The 19,125-nt window shown below is 51.7% G+C and overlaps 2 protein-coding genes across 3 annotated transcripts in view; both read right to left on the bottom strand.

Moving 5' to 3' along the window:
* CYRIB (CYFIP related Rac1 interactor B) overlaps positions 1-11,081 on the bottom strand; it is a 98,501-nt gene extending 87,420 nt beyond the window's left edge. The window contains exon 1 of one of the 2 annotated variants that reach the window (XM_054190824.1): positions 10,958-11,081. The gene's annotated coding sequence lies outside the window, so the exon portion shown is untranslated. The remainder of the gene's footprint in view (positions 1-10,957) is intronic. The other variant, XM_054190826.1, reaches the window with a different exon arrangement.
* A 5,277-nt stretch (positions 11,082-16,358) lies between these two features.
* LOC128906367 (uncharacterized) lies at positions 16,359-17,633 on the bottom strand. The gene is made up of 3 exons (XM_054193503.1): positions 17,582-17,633; positions 16,857-17,138; positions 16,359-16,755 (listed from the first exon to the last, which is right to left on the bottom strand). The coding sequence occupies exons 1-3, from the start codon at positions 17,631-17,633 to the stop codon at positions 16,430-16,432; spliced, it is 660 nt and encodes a 219-aa protein (XP_054049478.1). The 3' UTR covers positions 16,359-16,429.
* Positions 17,634-19,125: the final 1,492 nt, after the last annotated feature.

Here is a 19,125-nt window from a genome sequence, read left to right as displayed (position 1 = left end):
TGAAAAAAAAAAAAAAAGGGGAAAGGTTTTCTGTAATGGGATCCGCTGCTCACCCGCTTTTGTTACCAGCATGTGCAAATCTAGCTATTCCAGTCCATTATATTCAACAATCTTACACTCAGTGGCAGGTGAAATGTCATACCTCGGGGTAAATTTTCACTGCAGTAGGCAGAGAATTTGTCCTTTAAACACCCTTAGTATTAATGGGAAATTGATCCAGCAATTTAAACTCCAAGAGATAGAAACATCTCATGTGGGACCATTTTCAAATGTGTTGACATTTTGATTCACAAAATGAGACACTTTTAGAAACAAATGCAAATTCTTTTCATTCAGGATTTGAGGTCAGCTGGATACTGGAAGAGAAATGTGCAATGAGTGTTTAGTATGTTCATCAAATATCTTTTAATCTCTGTACACTCAACGGATTAAAGTGACATCAGAGAAACGAAGGGCAGTTTCTAAAGTTCTTTGTATTAACCGGTACATTCTCTCATACTGCTAGAACCTAAATTCACCTATTGCACTTGCAATAATAGTGTCTAGGGCAAATGGAGGCTTTGGGATAAGGGACCGCGTTTCAGTGACCTCTGAAAAGATGTCTTTCACGCTATCAGATATGCTTTCATCTCCAAAGAGCCCTGATCCTGCTGAGCTCCACCTGGGGGGGAGCTGTCAGTGTTTTACTGATGTCAGTGAAATTCACTGTAGGACCGGAGCCCAACAAAACAACGCAGGAAACAAAACAAAAAACACCAAGAGGGGGTAGCTCGCCTGGTTCCCAGGCAGAGGCTCTGGCCGCTCTTCCAGCTCAGAAATTATTCAGCACACTGTGAGAAAGACGATCTAAACAAACGTTTAGGACACATCCACAACTGCTTTACAGATAATGAGTTCCTGGTAGGTCAAACCTTAATGAAACCAAATGAATCCTGAGTGTCAGTTTGGGCTCCATCCTGCAGAAGAGGGTAGGGCAGGCTTGGAGCAGCTTCAGAGAAGGACCGACTTGGCAAGTTGCTGGGTCTCAGCTGGGTGTTAACTACCACCACCTGCACTTGGACCAAGGCTTGGGATGCAGTGGCATGGATGCAGGCAGGGTACTAGGGGCAGAAACATGGCTCACTTTCCTCCTCTCCCCTTGTACTTCAGCAGGAGGCACAGCTCCCAACAGAGGGGAGCAAAAGGGGCATCGGCTCCCTGTGCTGCCCCCCGGCAGGCAGGGACAGTGGGGTCTGGCTCTGGTTTCCCCCAGCACCAAAGACACCTTCTGACTGCCCCCTAAAGTCTCCCAGTGGCAGGGCTGAGGAGAGGCTGGGCATGCTGGACACATGAGTAGTAATTTGGATAGGGTGTGTGTTATTTCACAGGGGGATTTCACAGGAAGCCCATGGCTCCTCCTGAGTGGACATGAGCATCCCCTGTTGCAGAAACTCCCATCTGGTGAACATCCCATGACAAGGGGAGCGCGAGGACTCAGATCATCTCATGTAGGAGGAACCAGGGAGGAGAACAAACACAGGGGAAGTTCCTCGCGGAGGTCCCCCCACAGAGCAGCCTCTGCCCTTCCCCTTCCCCAGCAGGGCTGGCGGAGAGGGGGGTGCATTTCTGGGAGCCACTGCCCAGGGGAAGTTACACAAATTTGGGCACTGACTGAGAACGCTACTTCCCTTACAGACACACGTACAACGGTGCCCAACAGAGTTAAGAGGAAGAGGAAAAGGCCAAACCCCGTGTAACGTGCAACATGCAAATGACCCTATTTGGCTCTATGAAAACAACTTCCCAGGAACAGCTCCAAACGCACACAGCGCTGGGCAACGTGCTGATAAACCATGATCTTTTTGGTGGCCTTGTATCGGATGGTCCTCTCCAAGGATTCTGAATAAGCGCTGCAGCCTGCTAGTGGGATCATCAGGCACACAAGGTTATCAGGATCTGTCCTTTTCTACATGCTCACTCAAGCACAGTATTTTCCTTCTGGGCCCCCACTCCCCTCTCTTGCTTCCTCAAACTGACTGATGTGCTGCGGGAGTCTGGGAGGAGAAAGAATTTTCTGGTCCTGTACCAGCTACGTGATCTCATGGGAGCCCCATGCAAAAGCATGCAAGGGTTCACAGTCCCCACCCGTGTGGAATTGCCCCACAGAACAAGAGTCCTGAAGTACATCCACCAACTGCTTCTCAGATAGAGTAGTTTCTTTTTAAGAAAAAGATGACAGACCAAACAGAACCTCAACAAGTTAAAAAGACCACAAGTCCTGCGAGGAGCGGCTGAGGGAACTGGGGTTGTTCAGCCTGGACAAAAGGAGGGGAGACCTTATCGCTTCCTACAACTACCTGAAAGGCGGGTGTAGCCAGGTGGGGCTTGGTCTCATCTCCCAAGTTACAAGCGACAGCACAAGAGGAAATGGCTTCAGGTTGCACCAAGGGAGGTTTAGGTTGGATATTAGGAAAAATTTCTCCACTGAAATGGTTGTCAAGCATTGGAACAGGCTGCCCACGGAAGTGGTTGAGTCACCATCCCTGGAGGTATTTAAAAGACACGTGGACTTGGCAGTGTTAAGCTAATGGTTGGATTTAATGATCTGAAAGGTCCTTTCCAACCTAAGTGATTCTATAATTCAATCCTGGGTGCAAGAAGTCCTGGTACAAGTTTCACAACTCAGAGCCATTCCTAAAACAAACAATCTCTTTTTAAAGCAGTAATCCTGGGAAAGAAACTTGGTCCCAACCCTGAAGTACAGATGTGAGTGGCTTCTTCATTCACAGGGAATCCTAACAATGCTCTCATTTGACAGATTGCTGTAGACCATTGCCAGTGGGTATCTACGATACCCAGAGTGCACTACCATGAGAACGCTGCCGCATAGAACAAATGTTTCTTAAGTGCACTGAATTCTTAAATGCACAGAATATCGTATTTGGTCGTAAGGCCAAATGAGCCGAGAAGGAGTTAGGATCCACGGGCAGGAGCATCTGCTCTCCTCAGTTTTGGGACTGGAAGAACAGTCTTGGGAATGGGGCTCATATTTTTTCCCTTTAAGTTTTGTTGACTAGTTCAGACCCGCCACCATGAAAACCCAAATTGTCCCTGGAGTTTGCAGACTGCAGAGGTACTCCCCATCACACTACTCCCTGCCCCGGTGTCTCTGGCAAGACACTGAGTTAGGGGGGAACATAAATCATCTATCACATAACTCTACCCCGATGGCAGCAGCTGCCCACCATCAGGAACACGCCACTGGGTGATGTCTACAGAGACAGGCTCCAGTTGTCTCTCCATGGGGCAGCTCAGGGGAGGCATGGCCCAGTGAAACAAGCCAACTCCAGGTCCTCTGAGGGCTGCTGTGGTCCTTCAGAGAACAACCACATGGCTGTTCCCATTTTGGGGTGGTCTCTCAGCACTGCCCCTTGCCTGCAGCAGCCCAGGCACTTCACAAACCTCCACAATCCCTGCCAAAGGCTGCTGGGCAGCAATGTGCCTGATGCAGTGCAGCCCTCCCTGCCTTTGCACCCTGCATGCTCCGATGGGGGCTCTGTGAGAGGGGCACGGATCCAGCTCTGCCACCTAAGATGAAGCTCTGCAGCCACCGCTGGCTGCTGACAGCCCAGCCAGAGCCCTCTCTCTTGCACTGTTACGGGAGGGAGGTCATCAGTTTAACCGCACTGGAGTAACGCCAGCTCTTTTAGTAAACTTTTCAAAGCTGCACTAAGGTATTGTTTAATTTTGATTTCCAAATGACCTCCAATTCCTCTGGATATGCTAGGGGTGGAAGAACATCCACTCCCAGGAGTCCATCTGCGGTGGTGGGCACAGAGCCTAGCACAGCGGTTCCCAGAGGAGGGGGGGAGAGGCGAAGACTCTTGCTCTTGTCCCCTCCCTCAAACACATCACACACACACACCCCCCCTGCAAAGATCAGCAGCCGTTAAGTCACCTCCACCAGCAGCGCCAAACAACACAACCACCCCTCCTGCAACTCCCTTCCCCAGCAACTCAAGATCCTTTTTTCATATCATTTCCCCCTCCATCAGCAAGTTTCCACCCTTTCCCACCAGTCTATTGCCCACTTTAACTTGTGCAAATAAACCTGTTTGCATGGGTCATGCTGCAAATGAAAATGATGCCAGGATGTAAAAATGAAAAATGGACCTGCAAAGAACCAAACCAACCTATGATGTGAATTATTTCAGCGACTGGTTTATAGTGCAGCCCCATTAACAGCAACACAATTACAGTGGAGGAAAGTAAACCACAGCTGGGGAGAGGAAACAAGAACAAGTGTCTTGGGCGCACCTATCTCAGCAAGGAAATGGTGGGTGGACCTGGACCCCAGCATGGGACTTGGGCCACATCCAGGGATCTGACAATGAGTGACCTTAGCACGATGCATCCAAAGCTGCATTCACAGAGCCGAGCAAAGAAATTAAAGGAGTGTAGTAAAAACACTCTGGCTATTGAAACAACATCACGTTGTGCCAGGGGAGGTTTAGACTGGATATTAGGAAGAATTTTTACACTGAAAGGGTTATTAAGCATTGGAACAGGCTGCCCAGGGAAGTGGTTGAATCACCATCCCTGGAGGTGTTTAAAAGACAGGTAGACGTAGTGCTTAGAGATATGGTTTAGTGATGTTTTTTGTCAGAGTTAGGTTGATGGTTGAACTAGATGATCTGAAAGGTCCCTTCCAACCTAGGGGATTCTATGATTCTGTGATTTCACAGCGCTGAAAGTAGCGTTGATATTGGCACAAGGTTAACAGCATCTGTACAGCTCTCTGCTGACTAGTGACTGAGCCCCACAGGGAAGAGAAGCTGCGAGGACAGAAGTGGGACAAGGGAAAGGATGTGCAAGCTGCAAACCTGTGCTTGCCTTGCTCACCATCAGATGAATATTAATTCTGTGCTTGTTTGCACAGCCACAGATAGACATGCTATTTTCATGGTAGTTTTTTTTCCTTTTTTTGACAGGTTGTAAGCTGCCAGATGTACCCTGTGTGGCTGAGAAACTGGTGTTGTCCAAGGGGAGGTGGGAAACCTTTGTTAGAAATAAGAAGCAGATAGAAAAAAATTGGACATTAAAACATGCTATTAAGCTCCAAGAACAAGTCTTGGAGGCAGACCAGTCTGCCTTAGGAAGGGAGTGGGGCCTCTGACCTGGCTGCATTGTGGTCTGGAGCGTGCACCTTCCTCAAACCCTGCACATATGCCAGCCCTGTGTGCCCTGCCATCTCCCAGCCGTGGACACACAGAGATCTCGCTGTGCCCATCCCTGAGCACACATATAACCATCCACCCTCTTCTACCTTCTCTCCCACATCTACCCTGCTTACAAGCCTTTGTTCCTCTTTCCCCAAAATACACCTGCACCCCCTCTCCCTCCCACTGCACCTTTTCCCTCCCACATGCAAGCAGCTTCTCCCTGCCTCTGCTTCTCATCTGGCACGGAGACCTGTCACCCATCTCCCGCAGAGGTGACAGCAGACAAAGTGCTGAGCCTGCCCGCAACAGGCAGCAACCCTGCACACGAAACGTATGTGAAAAAGTGGTGAAGTGAGGAAACATTTGTAAGAGGAAGTGAGTGGGTGGAGGGAAAAGCCTGGAGTGAACAAAAAACAACAAATAATACATTGAAACTTGAGCATTGAGTGCCCAGAGTGAGTAAAACGACACCACGTTTACAAAGTACTATGCAAATGCGTGTATTCTATGCTAACACACGACTGTTGTACGCTAGGGAACAAGAGGTGCACAAGTACTGAAAATAAAGAGGAGATTCAAAATAAAAAGTGTAAGAGCTACTGCCCTAACGGCAGCACAGGTAGGTCCTGTGCGGGTGAACAGGGAAAGCATCAGACCATAGATTATGGCCTCATTTTGGACATGCATCTTACTGCATCCCAAAAACCCAGCTAGTCAAAGTCCAAATGGACTGATGGTGTCTCACTAAGCACGGACACAGAAATTAGCAGTTGTTAATAGACTGCATGCCCCTACACATTTTAATTTAGTACTTTCAAGTAAAGCACTTTAAAGATAATATTTTTTACAAAAAGGAACTGTTATTTCTAGAACAATCAAACCGGAAGCCCAGCTCTGCTGTTTCTGATAGAGCTCTAGTTCCTCAGTTAAGATTTCTCCCTGTCAGATGTAGCAGCGCAGGGACCTAGGAATACAATTTCCAGTTTTCCAGCCTGTTACTTGTCCATTCCCAACCTGCAAAACCTTCCTTCCTCCTTTAGCCTTGCAAAGCAAGATTGGCAGCGCTATGTTTGCACTAACACACCACAGAAGATCTTGGGTTTTTTTTCCTTAAAGGAAAACAAAGTTGGCTCAAAGAGGCTGTACCAGAAGCCAGTCAACTTTGTCGTCTGAGAATTAGCCCATGAAACCTCAGCTCACACTGGTGCCAAGTTATTTAGACAAGTCACTCCTCTAACCACTCGCCTAGTGAGTTGGTTGCGTCCAAGTCGCTGCCACAGACAAGGTGAATGAGCAATTAACAGGTAAACGGCTATTGCAACATGCAGAGAAAAATGTCCAGCTTTGGTAGCATCTCGTTTTCATTCCCACACGTTTCAAACCAGTCTGTTCCGCAGGGATCGCCTGCAGAAGAGGTTCGCTTCCACACATAGTAAGGCTGCCCGTGCCACTCTCATTTTAAAAGAATAACAAAAGTGATCTGAGAGTTGTCTGTGTATTATTCTCCAAATTTGGCAGTGGAGGAGCCCAAACATACACACTCGGCATGACACCGCTTCCTCTGAGGCTACGATGAGCGAGCGCTCTTGGAAAGCAGGCAGTGCGTCCCTGCCACGAGTTACAGTGATTGCTACTGACAGGTTCTTCATGGTATCACAACAAATTAGGTCACAGATTAGATTTTCATAGCACAGATTACAACTAGTGTCTATATTTTTTTCTTAAATAGAGAGGGTTGTGGCCAGGAGGTTTGAGCTCAAGACTGGGAGCAAGGCAGATGCAGTGGGGGGGGAGGAGGTCCTAATTCTGGCTGAGAGAAAGACTGTCGTAACGAGACCCAGATAAAATTCCTACTTTTCTGCTGTAGTCAGAAGATTTGGTATTATTCCCTTTCTATCCAGCAAGCCTTTGAGAAATAAAGTATTTGTCCACTAGATACCTGGGAGTAGATCTTACAGCATTTCTGCAAAGCAGATATCAAACCCAGCGTTTTTTACAAGTTGCATTTTTGATGACAGAAAAGCAGCTTGCACCATGTAGAAACCTGCTGGGAATGGAAATCAAAGCTACCTATTAGACTTGTCCCACCTAATAGCACAAGGTCACACATACACTCAGTCTCAGCATCTCTGGCGTAGAAAGACCTTAAGGGAATAAATACATGTGTGCAGTATTCAAAAACCAACAAAAAAACCCCAAAAAACTGGGAGGAAGTTTTAAAATATACCCAGCAAGGACAGTAATAGAACTCAGGCACCAAAAGAAAATCCAAGCTATATCAAGCACCACACAGAGCAGTGCAGAACAAAGGTTTCCAACAGCTGACTAACTGCAGACACCACGCAAAGTGCTTTCTACCCACTGCGAGATACAGCCTGACTGCAGATTTGAAACCCCTGCTCCAGCAACCGTATTCCCGCAGACTGTCAGCACCGCGCTCTGCTCCCAGCTGCCTCCTCCCCCAGAGCTCTGCTGCTGCAGGGGAAAGACAGCGCCAGGGAGCCCGATCCAGCGCCTGGTGGAACCGTGCAGGTCTGCATGAGGGCAGTGATTCAGCAGATAAGCGAGCTCACAGACATGGCAAGCACTGAAGGAAAACCTAAACCAGATGATTAGGAAGATAGGTCTTGGGCTGAGCCAACCCCAGAGACAAGCCTTTCTAAGTCAGGGTTGAGAGAGCGCTGCAGGAATGACCTTCAGCTTACAGAAACAGTCCTGATACCCGTGATGGGATGACACTCCTGCACCTACTTTGCGTGGGCGGACAAGAGACCCGTGCTGGCTCTCAGCTGAGCTTCTGGAGCATGTATTTAGTCAAGCAGAGCAGGCTAGTTTATACCTGCAGGCAAACCAACCTATAGTCTCCAATCAAGCACTGGAGACTGTTTGCAGGCAGAAGACACAGCCTCTCTTCCTGTTCCCAGTGAAGCAAGAGGAGCACATGATGCTGTGCCTGTTCCCCATTTGCAGGTTGAGACAGGCCGGTGCTCGGTGCCCTCCCCTCTGCCTCAGACCAGCCCGGCCAGCCCCATACAGGTGCCAGCACGGCTGCCCTGAATCACCGCAGCTGGGACTCCAGGTCTAAAACCTTCCTGCCCTTCACTTCAGCAGAAGTTTTTCACAGGAAATCAGCTTTTACTTTCAAAATACTCTTGGCCTTGCTCTTCTCCAAAAAGCACAGGAAGTATCTCAGTCTTTATTCTTCTGAGCTGCTATTTATTCTCTGATACCTTTGAGTAAAAAGAAATAGCAGTTAAGGGTGGCTGTGCCCTTCCACGCTCTACAGGCGGCATTAAGCTTTTAACTCTCCTCAGCGCATCATTTTCTTCCACTGCTCTTACTGGGCACACTCACATTTAGAGGCCTAATTATTTTTTCCTCAAGCCTGAGCTGTGCTGTGCAGATCATTGAAAATCCATCGCACGTGCTCCTGCCGAGCAGTCTGAACTATCGATCCCAGTTAGAGAAACGGATGCTCTAGACTTTATTGGAAACGTTTTTAAAAGTCTTTTTGGTGACTGTTCCTGCCAAATCCTGAGTGCTTCCTAGTCTCCATGCAGAGCACTGCCTCAGCCCTGCTCAGAAACTCCATCATGCCCCGGGTGCTTCTCCTGCTGAGCGATGGAGGAAACCACGCCACCGACCTCTGGTGCACCCTGGGAGAGCAAGTGGTAACAACTGTCGGAAAACGCACTAACGAGGCCTCTGCATCTGATCAGTCTTCAAAGCAAGCAAGTGCAGAGCAGCAGGTAGGAACTGCCGCCTGCAACAGCAGCTTGCGAGCATCCTGCTGCCCAGGGGCTGCTGGTCCCTGCCCAGCAGGGAAGGCAGCAGAAGCCACACAGCAAAGTGCTGCCTCTTGTAAGGCGAGATGACCCTGAGCAGCTCTTCGGTGCAGGGTCGAGCACCAAAATGAGCCAGGGTGCCTGTCTGCAGCCGGGAGGGTCCCTCAGAGCTCGTGTAGGCACCTCGAACACCTACCCCCTCCCCACAGCAGCATCCTCAACATGAAATAGGCGGCAGCCTGCCCCCAGGGTTGGTTTCAGTCAAGCACTGAAACAAAGATGACATCGTGCTTCCAACAAAACTCCACATCTCTTCAAACACTTCTTGGTTTGGGGTGCAGATGTGGGATTTGCTTTGTTTGAGTGAAAAAAAAGGGCCTTTCCTGTTTTACTCACCCACCTAACAAACACCAAGTAAAAGCTATACTCCTCATGGCTTTCTGGATTGTGTATATTAAAGAATGATTATTAGAGATAAGAGTTCATTTTTAAATGGCAAAAGGGTAACGCCACTCAACCATACAGACAGTTAATCTTCATGGTTTAAGGGTTGCTCTGTGCTTATTTCCTCTCTATTTCACCACTAATCCTTTTGAAATGCTACAACTTGCTTAAGAGAGGGGTAGTTTTCACAAACAGTCATGATCACAACCACACCACCGTCCCTGCCCAGACGAGGAAGTGACAGATCCCCCAAAGCAGAAGTGCTCGCCTCCTTGCCGGCCAGTCCAGAGCATTTCTGGCTGCTGGGCTGAACTTTTAGATGTTTAGTCAGTAGCAGGTGCGAGATTTGCATGAACAATGACGACTGAAGAGTCTCCAGCCTGGCACCTGTCTGAGCACCAGGCGATAGTCAAATGCAACGCACCCAGCTCAGTGCAAGAAGCAGACAGCTAACATCGTCACCACTGCTCCCAGGGCGGCCATAGGCAGCACCCATCGTGCACAGGACGCAGTACCAAACCCTGGCTTCCTCCTGAAGCCGACCGCCCCAGCTTACTGCTGCTGGGTTTCCACCTGGCAGCTGCTGGGGATGGTGCTGGTTGGCGCGAGGGCTGTTGCACAGCTCGCTGGATCTGTCACCTTCATCCCCTGAGCACAGAGGATCTCCTGTCCCCAGCCTGTCACCTCCATGTCCCTCCCCAGACGTGAGCAAGGTCCCCTTGCCACCTGCTGACCCGGGCGGCCTCGCAGCCCCCGTGCATTGAGGTAAACTGAGGCAGCGGCTCCGGCCTCCAGGACGGCACAGGGCTCCGCCCGGGCCCCCCCCGGCTGCCCACGCCGGTTCTGCCCGCGGCCTGACAGACGGCCCGGCGCTGCAGGCGGGGGCCGGGAAGGGGCCGGGGCGTGCACTCTCCGCCGGCCCCGCAGGGCCGCGCCTTCCCGCCCTGGGCGGGCAGCGGGCTGGGGGCGAGCCTCACCCACCCTGGCCCCCGGGTGCTCTGCGGCTCCCCTCGGACCATCCCCCGCTCGCCTCAGGCTCCTCCCGGCTCTTCTCAGGCGATTCCCCGCTCCCCTCACGCTCCTCCCGGCTCCCCTCAGGTGATCTCCCGTTCCCCTCCGACGATCTCCCGCTCCCCTCAGGCGATCACCGCCTCCCTCAGGCATCCACTCCCGGCTCCCCTCAGGCGCCCAACCCTCGTTTCCCCTCAGACTCCTCCCGGCTCCCCTCAGGCGATCTCCCGTTCCCCTCAGGCTCCTCCCGGCTCCTCTCAGGCGATCTCCCGTTCCCCTCAGGCTCCTCCCGGCTCCCCTCAGGTGATCTCCCGTTCCCCTCCGGCGATCCCCGTCTCCCTCAGGCGCCAACCCCCGGTTCCCCTCAGGCGATCCCCGTCTCGCTCAGCCGCTCCGCCCCGGCTCCCCTCAGCCGCCGAGGCAGGAGGGCGCCCGCCGCCGCCGCCGCCCCGCTCCCGCCGCGCTGCGCCGCTCCCCGCTCCGCTCCGCCGGCGGCGGGGGCCGCGGGCAGCCTACCTGGGGCGGCGGGCCAGCCCGCGGGGCTCAGCTTCGGCCTTCCGGGTTGCCGGGCGGCGGCGGCAGCGGCGTCAGGGCCGCAGGTCGGCTGCCGGCGGCGGGCGGCGGGCGCGGTGCCGCATCGCTATAAAAGGAAGCGTCGCGGGGGGAGGGAGAGGCGGCCCCGGCACCTTCGCCGAGCCCGGCCCCGCTCCCCAGTTCCCCCCCGGGGGGAGCAGCGTCTGCGACTTCGCCCCGGGCAGCCCCCGCGGGGCAGGTGGCACTCGGGTGGGGTATCCCGGGCCAGGGGTAGGACGGTGAGCGGGTCGGAGCCCTCCAGCCTCAGCCCCCACCCGGGGCCGGGGTCACATCCCGGGGGGCGAGGAGGGACCCTTCGTGAGGAACCGGCCATGTCCCTGTCCCTGTCTCTACACCTCAGAGAGGGAAAACCGGAGCGTGAGTGAGGCAGAGCAGGAATAGGAAGGTACCAGGGACATGCAGGAGCAACTGGAAAACTTTGTCTGCGCACCAAACCCAACCGTCTACAACAGGGAGCCCTGCCCAGGCCCGAACGGCTGGGGCTGCAGGGGGACACCTGGGGAGGGCACCGTAGGTGACCGTCCTGGGAACAGGGCTGTTGGCAACTTGTAATGCAGTGGTTGGTCCCTGCTATGGCCCAAAGTGGGTTATCTGGCCTGGCAGCCCAACTACTGCAGTGAGACCTTGCCTTTAAGACTGATCCTCCCAAACAAAAGGAAAAAAAACTCATCAAAAGCAAATTTTTCTTTCAAACCCAAACAGCTCCTTCCACCTCTTGAGATGTGCTTGGACACCGGAGCTGTTGTGACATCCCTGAGGTGCCTTGCTCAGTGTGTTCTCCATCTCGTGTTGACGAGTGATGGCATCTTGGTCGCAGGAGGAGCGAGAGTCCCCCCAGGACATGGGATGCCCATCCCCATCTGCCCACCAGGAAGCTCTCCCTCCAGCAACAGATGCTGTTGTTCTCCTGTACTGTCAATCCCTTTCAGGAAGGGATGGGGATTACATGGGGGTAATGCATCTTAAGGTAATATCTCTAAATGGCATTTTGCTGCTTGGCTTTACTGTCTGTCACTGGTGAGGGGCTGCAGTGCTTCAGCTTGCTCTGCAGCCCCACAGGCCCCACACCATGGCCTAGGTCTCACTGCGACAGCTTTGTCCCAAAGCAGATGGAGACATGAGCAGCAGGGCACTGAGAAGTCAAGTAGGGACCCTTATGTAGAGGCATTCTGTACCTTCTTTAATATTATTCCACCTAGCTAAAGCTACAGATCGTGGGCAGATCAGGCGCCTGCAATACAGAGAGGGAGGCAATGACCCCAGGCAATGATCTGGGTCTAAATAAACACTACCAGGGACTGCATTTTGCATGAAAAACATTTAGGCAAAACACTGCCATGGGCAAGTCAGAGAAACAAAATTCTGCTCTCAAGGGTTTTTTGACCCCCAAATACAGTATTTTCATCTCAACTCTTTCTGTATCCCAGCAGGGAAGGGGGAACTGAAGGAGCTTTTCTGCTGGACGCGGCAGCATGTCACTCAACAGACCTGGTGGGAACACAAGTGCTGAGTTAAAGGATGGTCCTGAGCAAAATCCCTAAGGTGACCGTTCCGGACCTGCTCCAAGGAGGTAGTGTGGGTGCCAGAACCACATCTAAGGTAGACCTGGGCCCTGTGTGGTGCTGCTGCCAGGGACTGGTCTGGCAGGGCAGCAGCAGCTCCTTGCTTACAGCCAAATGCTCTTTCTTACTCACTGGATCTTGGGCATGGACCCTGCCTGCACATCAGGTGCCTTCTGCTACTTCACAGGGCCCAGCTACTACAGCAGCTACTAGCAGAGTAGTTCAGTATCTTCATCATAGAATCATTTTGGTTGACAGAGACCTTTAAGATCATCAAGTCCAACCATTAACCTAGTCCCTCAGCATTACCTCTACATGTCTTTTAAGTACCTCCAGGGATAGCAACTCAACCGCTTCCCTGGGCAGCCTGTTCCAATGTTTGATAACCCTGTTGGTGAAGAGATTTTTCCTAATATCCATGATATAGACATATCAGTGACATAGATAGTGGGATCGAGTGCACCCTCAGCAAGTTTGAGGATGACACCAAGCTGAGTGGTGCAGTTGACATGCCTGAGGGATGGGATGGCATCCAGAGGGATGTGGACGGGCTCAAGAAGTGGGCCCATGTGAGCCTCATGAGGTTCAACACGGCCAAGTGCAGGGTCCTGCGCCTGGGTCTGGGCAAGCCCCAGTATCAATACAGGCTGGGAGATGAAGGGACTGGGAGCAGCCCTGCCGAGAAGGACTTGGGGGTACTGGTGGCTGAAATATCGGACATGAGCCGGCAACGTGCACTTGCAGCCCAGAAAGCCAACCATATCCTGGGGTGCATCACAAGAAGCATGGCCTGCAGGTCAAGGGTGGTGATTCTGCCCCTCAAAAAAATGCTGCGTTTCCTTTTCAGTATGAGATGGGAGTTTGAGATGGTGGAGTCAGGTTTGCTGACGCTGGTGTAAAAACAAGTGAAGTGTAGACAGGAGGACAATAATACTGCCAGTTCTCCATTTTCATAGCTGCTTGTATTGTTTTGTCATTTATAGGTCTGAATATGATGGTTTCTGTCATTTGTTGATGCAAAATGAATTTGTGCTCAGTACAAATTCAGAAATTGAAGCGGTGAGCATCAATATTAAACTACTTGGTTTATGGTAGTCTTTTTTGTCTAAAAGTAGTGGGCTAGCTAAGGAATAGAGGACGCGGCAGCCAAACATTTTTGTCTTTTTTTCTATTTGTTATACAGTTAGTGTTTTCTATATTCATACAAAGATATCTTCTTAATCATCATACAGTAAGGGTGAGGTATTTTCCCCAGACTGGGGTATGGACAGTGTAATAAAGTACAATTTTATAACAAGTAAAAAACAAACAACAACAGCAACAACCTAAACAAACCCCAAAACCCAACTCCCACCCCCCAAAGCACAACTAACTGGTGGTCCCTCTGAGCAGGGGAGAGCTGAGCTGGCACAACCATCCAAACAGTTCTCCTGGCATTCATGGCAGCTGAGGAGCGTGGAAATTCCCAGCACTTTGGAGGTAGGAAAGGAAGGTTGAGAACCTGGGATGGATGGCTGATCCAGGACTTCTGCACTGCGTGCTTACTCGTGATCTATTGTGCTGCTTGACACATCTACAGTTTGAGTCACAGGGTGAGTGAAGAAGGGGAGACCTCCAGGAGAGCAGAGATGGGAGGAGAACAGGTGGCAGAAGATGGACTTTGTTAAAGGCACAGCCCTGTTGGCTTGATATCAGATTAATGATCTGTTCAGATGCCGCTCTCAAAGAGTATGGTCATCCAGGGCTCTAAACTTTAGCAAGGGATGAAAGGAAATCCATGAAGCTTCTGAAGAGCAGCCTTGCTCTCATAAAAGGCTGAAGGGTTAAAACCAAACAGACAAAAGCCCATCGTGCCATCGTTGCCTTTTTCTGCTTGTTTGCAGAGACTGAATCTGCATGGATTTCAGAAAGTGGTTGACCTAGTTTCTTGGTGAGTAAATTAATATACATGCCTGCTTTCTGTAAAGTCTGATCATAGACCAAACTAAGGTTTAAGGGGACTGAAAATCTTAGAATATAAAGATACTAACTGAAACGTGGTAGGCCTTGATTTTAAGCAAATTGAGAGGTGGTGTGATAAAGGTATGTGAAATAAATGATATAGCACAGGCTGACAGGGAATGAGTAACTTTCCTTCATGGCACCTGAAGTTGGCACCCAGTTATCTGTCGCTAAGTGTAAAAGAAATCATGCACGTTTTCCCCTCGCACAGGACCTAATGGGACTGTGGCACTTGCTGTCAGTGTTGGCTGAAGAGGCTGAAGGTGTGCATTGCTATCAGATGTGCAGACATAACTTCTCATTCAGCCCCTGCACCGCCTTCGCAGTGGTCCTGAGGATATTTCCCTGAATAGTTCCTGTGGGACCAGGCGGGCATTTGGTGTGAACCATTCTGGCTGTTCATTCCTTGCCAAAAAACACCCATCTGCCTTTGTTCAGTGCCAAGACCATTTAACTTTTAAGGAGAAAGTTAAGTGCTTTTGTTTGTTCTCGGGATTTTTAGCAAGTATAAAGGTAAAGAAAAAAGGCTTCTGTTACAAAGAATATACTCAGATTTAAGTAACCCTTGAGTTCATAACGCCTGTAAAAATAGGAACACGTGTGTACCTGTTTTTGAATATATTGATTTCAGCACTGATACAAGGTTAGTGGTAGTGCTGGTCGGGATATTAATTATGAGGGGGTTTTTTTGACAGCAAAAAACCAGAGGGTGAGGGACGCCAGTCTCCTTATCTTGGTAAAGGCCACCAGATATGAAATCCTGCACCTCGAGAGCTGTTTCTGAAGTAGTCCTAAATCGGGATCAAATGTCCTTCCTGTGGTGGTCTTTGTCATTAAAGATGCTGAATGATCATTCATCACCATTCTGCGTAGAAGGGGACGTTGTAAAGCTGCTGCTGTGGGGCTCTTCATCAACCCCCCCATCACTTGCATCAGTCTACTACTGAGCATCTCTTGCTCTGCAAATGCAAATTTTGTGACTGAGTTAAGCTTCAGTTAGAGTCTTTTTCCTCCTGTGTACAGTAGGAGAAACAGGTTAACCTGCTGGAGGGAAAAGAAACAAGTTCTCCCTTCTTTCGTTTGCGTGAAGCTAACAGTGCTGGAAGCAGGGGAGAGAAGGGCAGGAAGAATATACGTGCCCGTTAGCAGCTACTGGAGTTTTCAAACAGAGCACCGCGCTTCAAGTTATTCAGTATTGGACGGTCTCGTTTAGGATGGAATTGTACAATTCTGCAGGAAGATAATGCCGTACTTATTGTGTGGTTACTCGTGTGCCCTTCTTCCCTTTTTGAGAATACTGTAAAACCTGGGTTGTTGATACTGGTCCTCACAAAACTGAACTGGATGGTTTTTGCTGCTTGAAAGTGGGATTTCTCTGCTGGCAGGTGTAGTTCAGGTGGGTTTGTAGTTATAGCCATTCCTGTTTGTATCAAAATATTGTGTAAAATGACTTTTTGTAGCTATTTTGGTGTCTTTACTTTTCCTGAAGCTAATAGCCTATGTATAGATAAGCACACTACATGAAAAAACAAGAGTAAAAGATGTTGTGAAAGCTATTATAATACCGTATATTATAATACCTAATAGTCCTATAAATACTTATTATTTACTATGTAATTTTTATAATTATATATTTTTCTCTATAATTTAAATAACTGTATATATCAATACTAAAATATATTATAATACCTCCCCCCAACTACACCCCCACTTCCTACTGTACCCCTCCCATCTCTAGCTCACCCCTGCTGTGGGTTTAATCCCATTTTCCCACCCTAGTGCCGACTGCGAGAGCCCTTCGCTTGCTGGGTGGGTTTGGAAAGGTGCTCTTTCACTTTTCCCCCCGCTTTCCGAGTCTGCCAGGCTGGGGCGATGCTAAGCCGGTCCCCACATCCCACCACGGCTCCTGGGGCCCCATCCCGATGGTGTTGAACTGCTGGAGGCTCAGGAGTGCGTTGGAGGTCTCGGGGATGCTGTGATCAGGGCTCAGCAGCTCTGCCGGCAGGGAGAGCGAGCCGATGTTGCAGGAGATGGCTCCGCCGGTGCCACCAGGGTACCCGGGCATGGGGACGCAGCTGGGCCCAAGCTGGGTGACCAAGGAGCGATCCACTGGCATCTCCTCGGACAGTGGAAGGTCAGCTGCTGGGTGCCGCATGGCTGTGGTGTGGGCGTCAGCAGAGCGGCTGAGGACATGGGTGCCTGGGGGAGCGTTGGTGCCCTCGGCAGCGGTGGTGTCGGAGAGGCTCAGCTGAGCAAACTGCCTCGCCATATCCTCGTACCTGGGAAGCATGGTGGCAGCACCGGCGGGGCTGGGGCCACCGTTCTCCCCTGCAGGGTGGATGGGGCAGCACCCAGCAGAGATGGAGCGCCGTGGCCAAGCGTGGTGGTGGCCGGTGGAGACAAGCTGGTGGTTGTCCACGGGATATGGGAGACATGGGGATGGAAGCAGCAGCCACATGGAGCCACCTGCAGACCTGCATGGGTGAGTGGGAGTCGCGCTGTGCTGGGGGGACCCTCCAGAGGCACCCGCCAAGGTGGCCCTGATCACTGATGTCCCCCAGCTCTGTGCCAGGCACTCCCTGTGGGGTGAGCTGCTGTGCCAGGGGGACAGGGTTGCAGACGGGGTAGGAGACTCCCTTCTAGGAGGTGAAATGGGACAGATGGCCCCAAGTATTTGGGAAATTCTCTGTAAATTGTGTTTACTGGGCACGCGTCACCCAGGGGCAGGACACAGATGCTGGCACAGGATTGCTGAACCCTCGAGCCAAAAACGCCGGGGGGCAGGAGGTGCTGGGGATGCTGAAGGTGCCGTACCTGTTGGGGACGCCGGGGGTGCCCGGGCCGCAGGGAAGGGCTGCTGCTGCCCGGACAGTCGGCACAGGTTCTCTGAGCCTGAAAGAGAGACGGGAGCGATGGCCAGTGGTCACCTCTGCTCTTGGCCCAAGCGCATCCCCAGGCTGCAGGGGTCGGGGTCGGTCCTTACCTTGGGGGTAGAAGGTTTTGGGCTGGAGAAAAGGCTGCAGCAGGTGGGGCATCGGTGGGACTCGGGCGCTGTGCAGTGGGAGCCGCAGTGCTGGCTGCTCCGTGGCCCGTTAGGTCTGTTGCCTGCTGAGGACGGAGGTTGCTGGCTGTGGCCTTTTGTTTGGGGATCTCCTAGGAGGTGCTCCCAGTGTTCCACCCTGCCCCGACCAGGCTCCCCAGTGCCTCATGGGAAGGGGAAGGGTTAAGGGGGGCTGGGGTGTCCCCTGCCCCTCCAGGCAGCTCTCGGGTGCTGTGGTTGCAAACGCCCTTGGTCAGTTCCCAGGGCTGTGGTCTCCTTGGTGTCAGTGAGACTTGGTGGCATGAGTCCCGCAGCCCGAGTGCTGGGATGGAGGGCTGCAGGCTCTTGAGGAGCCTGGGGGAGGCAGGAGAGGTGGGGGTGTTGCACTAGCTGGAAGGGAGAGGTTTGATTGCACGGCCCTTACAGTTAGGGGTGATGTGGTTGGGAGCCTGTAGGTGAGGATGAGGGGGATGGAAAACAAAGGAGATGGTGTAATGGGTGTCTATTACTGATTGCCCAGCCAGGATGCTGGCACTGAGGAGTTCCTGTGTAGGCAGTTTAGAGCAACCTCTGGATCGGTAGCCCTTGTCCTCAGGGGAGATTTCAACTTCCCAGACATCCCCTGGGAATACCACACTGCTGTGACACGCAGGCCAGGGAAACACTTGAAGTTCGTGGAAGATGATTTCTTGTCACAAGTACTCAGTGAGCCAATGAGGAAAGATGCCCTGTGAGACTTGCCGTTTGTAAATGGAGAAGGGCTCCATGGTCCCCCACAACATCGTTCTCTCTAAAATGGAGAGTTGGATGCGATGGGTGGAGTATTTGGTGGATAAGGACTCGGCTGCAGGGTTGCATCCAGAGAGTAGTGGTCAATGGCTCAATGTCCGGGTGGAGATCCATGATGAGTGGTGTCCCTCAGGGGCCTGTGTTGGGACCAGTGCTGTTTAATATCTTCATCAGTGACACAGACGGCGGGGTTGGGTGCACCTTCAGCAAGTCTGCGGACGACACCAAGCTGAGTGCTGCGGTTGACATGCTTGAGAAGTGGGTCCCTGTGAGCCTCATGAGGTTCAGCAAGGCCAAGTGCAGGGTCCTGCGCCTGGGTCTGGGCAAGCCCCGGTATCAATACAGGCTGGGGGCTGAAGGGATTGAGAGCAGCCCTGCTGAGAAGGACTTGGGTGTATCCGTGGATGAAATACGGGACACGAGCCAGCAGTGTGCACTTGTAGCCCAGAAAGCCAACCGTATCCTGGGCTGCATCAAAAGAAGCGTGGCCAGCAGGTCAAGGGTGGTGATTCTGCCCCTCTACTCCACTCTGGTGAGACCCCTCCTGGAGCACTGCATCCAGGTCTGGAACCCTGAGCGCAGGAGAGACCTGGACCTGTTGGTGTGAGTCCAGAGAATGGCCACAAAGGTGACGAGAGGGCTGGAGCACCTCTGCTATGAGGACAGGCTGAGAGAGTTGGGGTTGTTCAGCCTGGAGA

Source organism: Rissa tridactyla, chromosome 2 (genome assembly GCF_028500815.1).
Source record: "Rissa tridactyla isolate bRisTri1 chromosome 2, bRisTri1.patW.cur.20221130, whole genome shotgun sequence".
Taxonomy (NCBI): Eukaryota; Metazoa; Chordata; class Aves; order Charadriiformes; family Laridae; genus Rissa; species Rissa tridactyla.
The sequence above is the reverse complement of the archived record's forward strand: the minus strand, read 5'-3'. Positions and strand labels throughout refer to the sequence as shown.

Bases quoted from the DNA above. Each gene is read 5' to 3' on its own strand.
- LOC128906367 (XM_054193503.1), bottom strand. From the start codon at position 17,633: ATGCCCCACCTGCTGCAGCCTTTTCTCCAGCCCAAAACCTTCTACCCC. The intron at 17,139-17,581 runs GTAAGGACCGAC...ATCAGTGATCAG, and splicing joins CAAAACCTTCTACCCCCAAG to GGCCACCTTGGCGGGTGCCT. The intron at 16,756-16,856 runs GTTTGCTCAGCT...CCCACACCACAG, and splicing joins TACGAGGATATGGCGAGGCA to CCATGCGGCACCCAGCAGCT.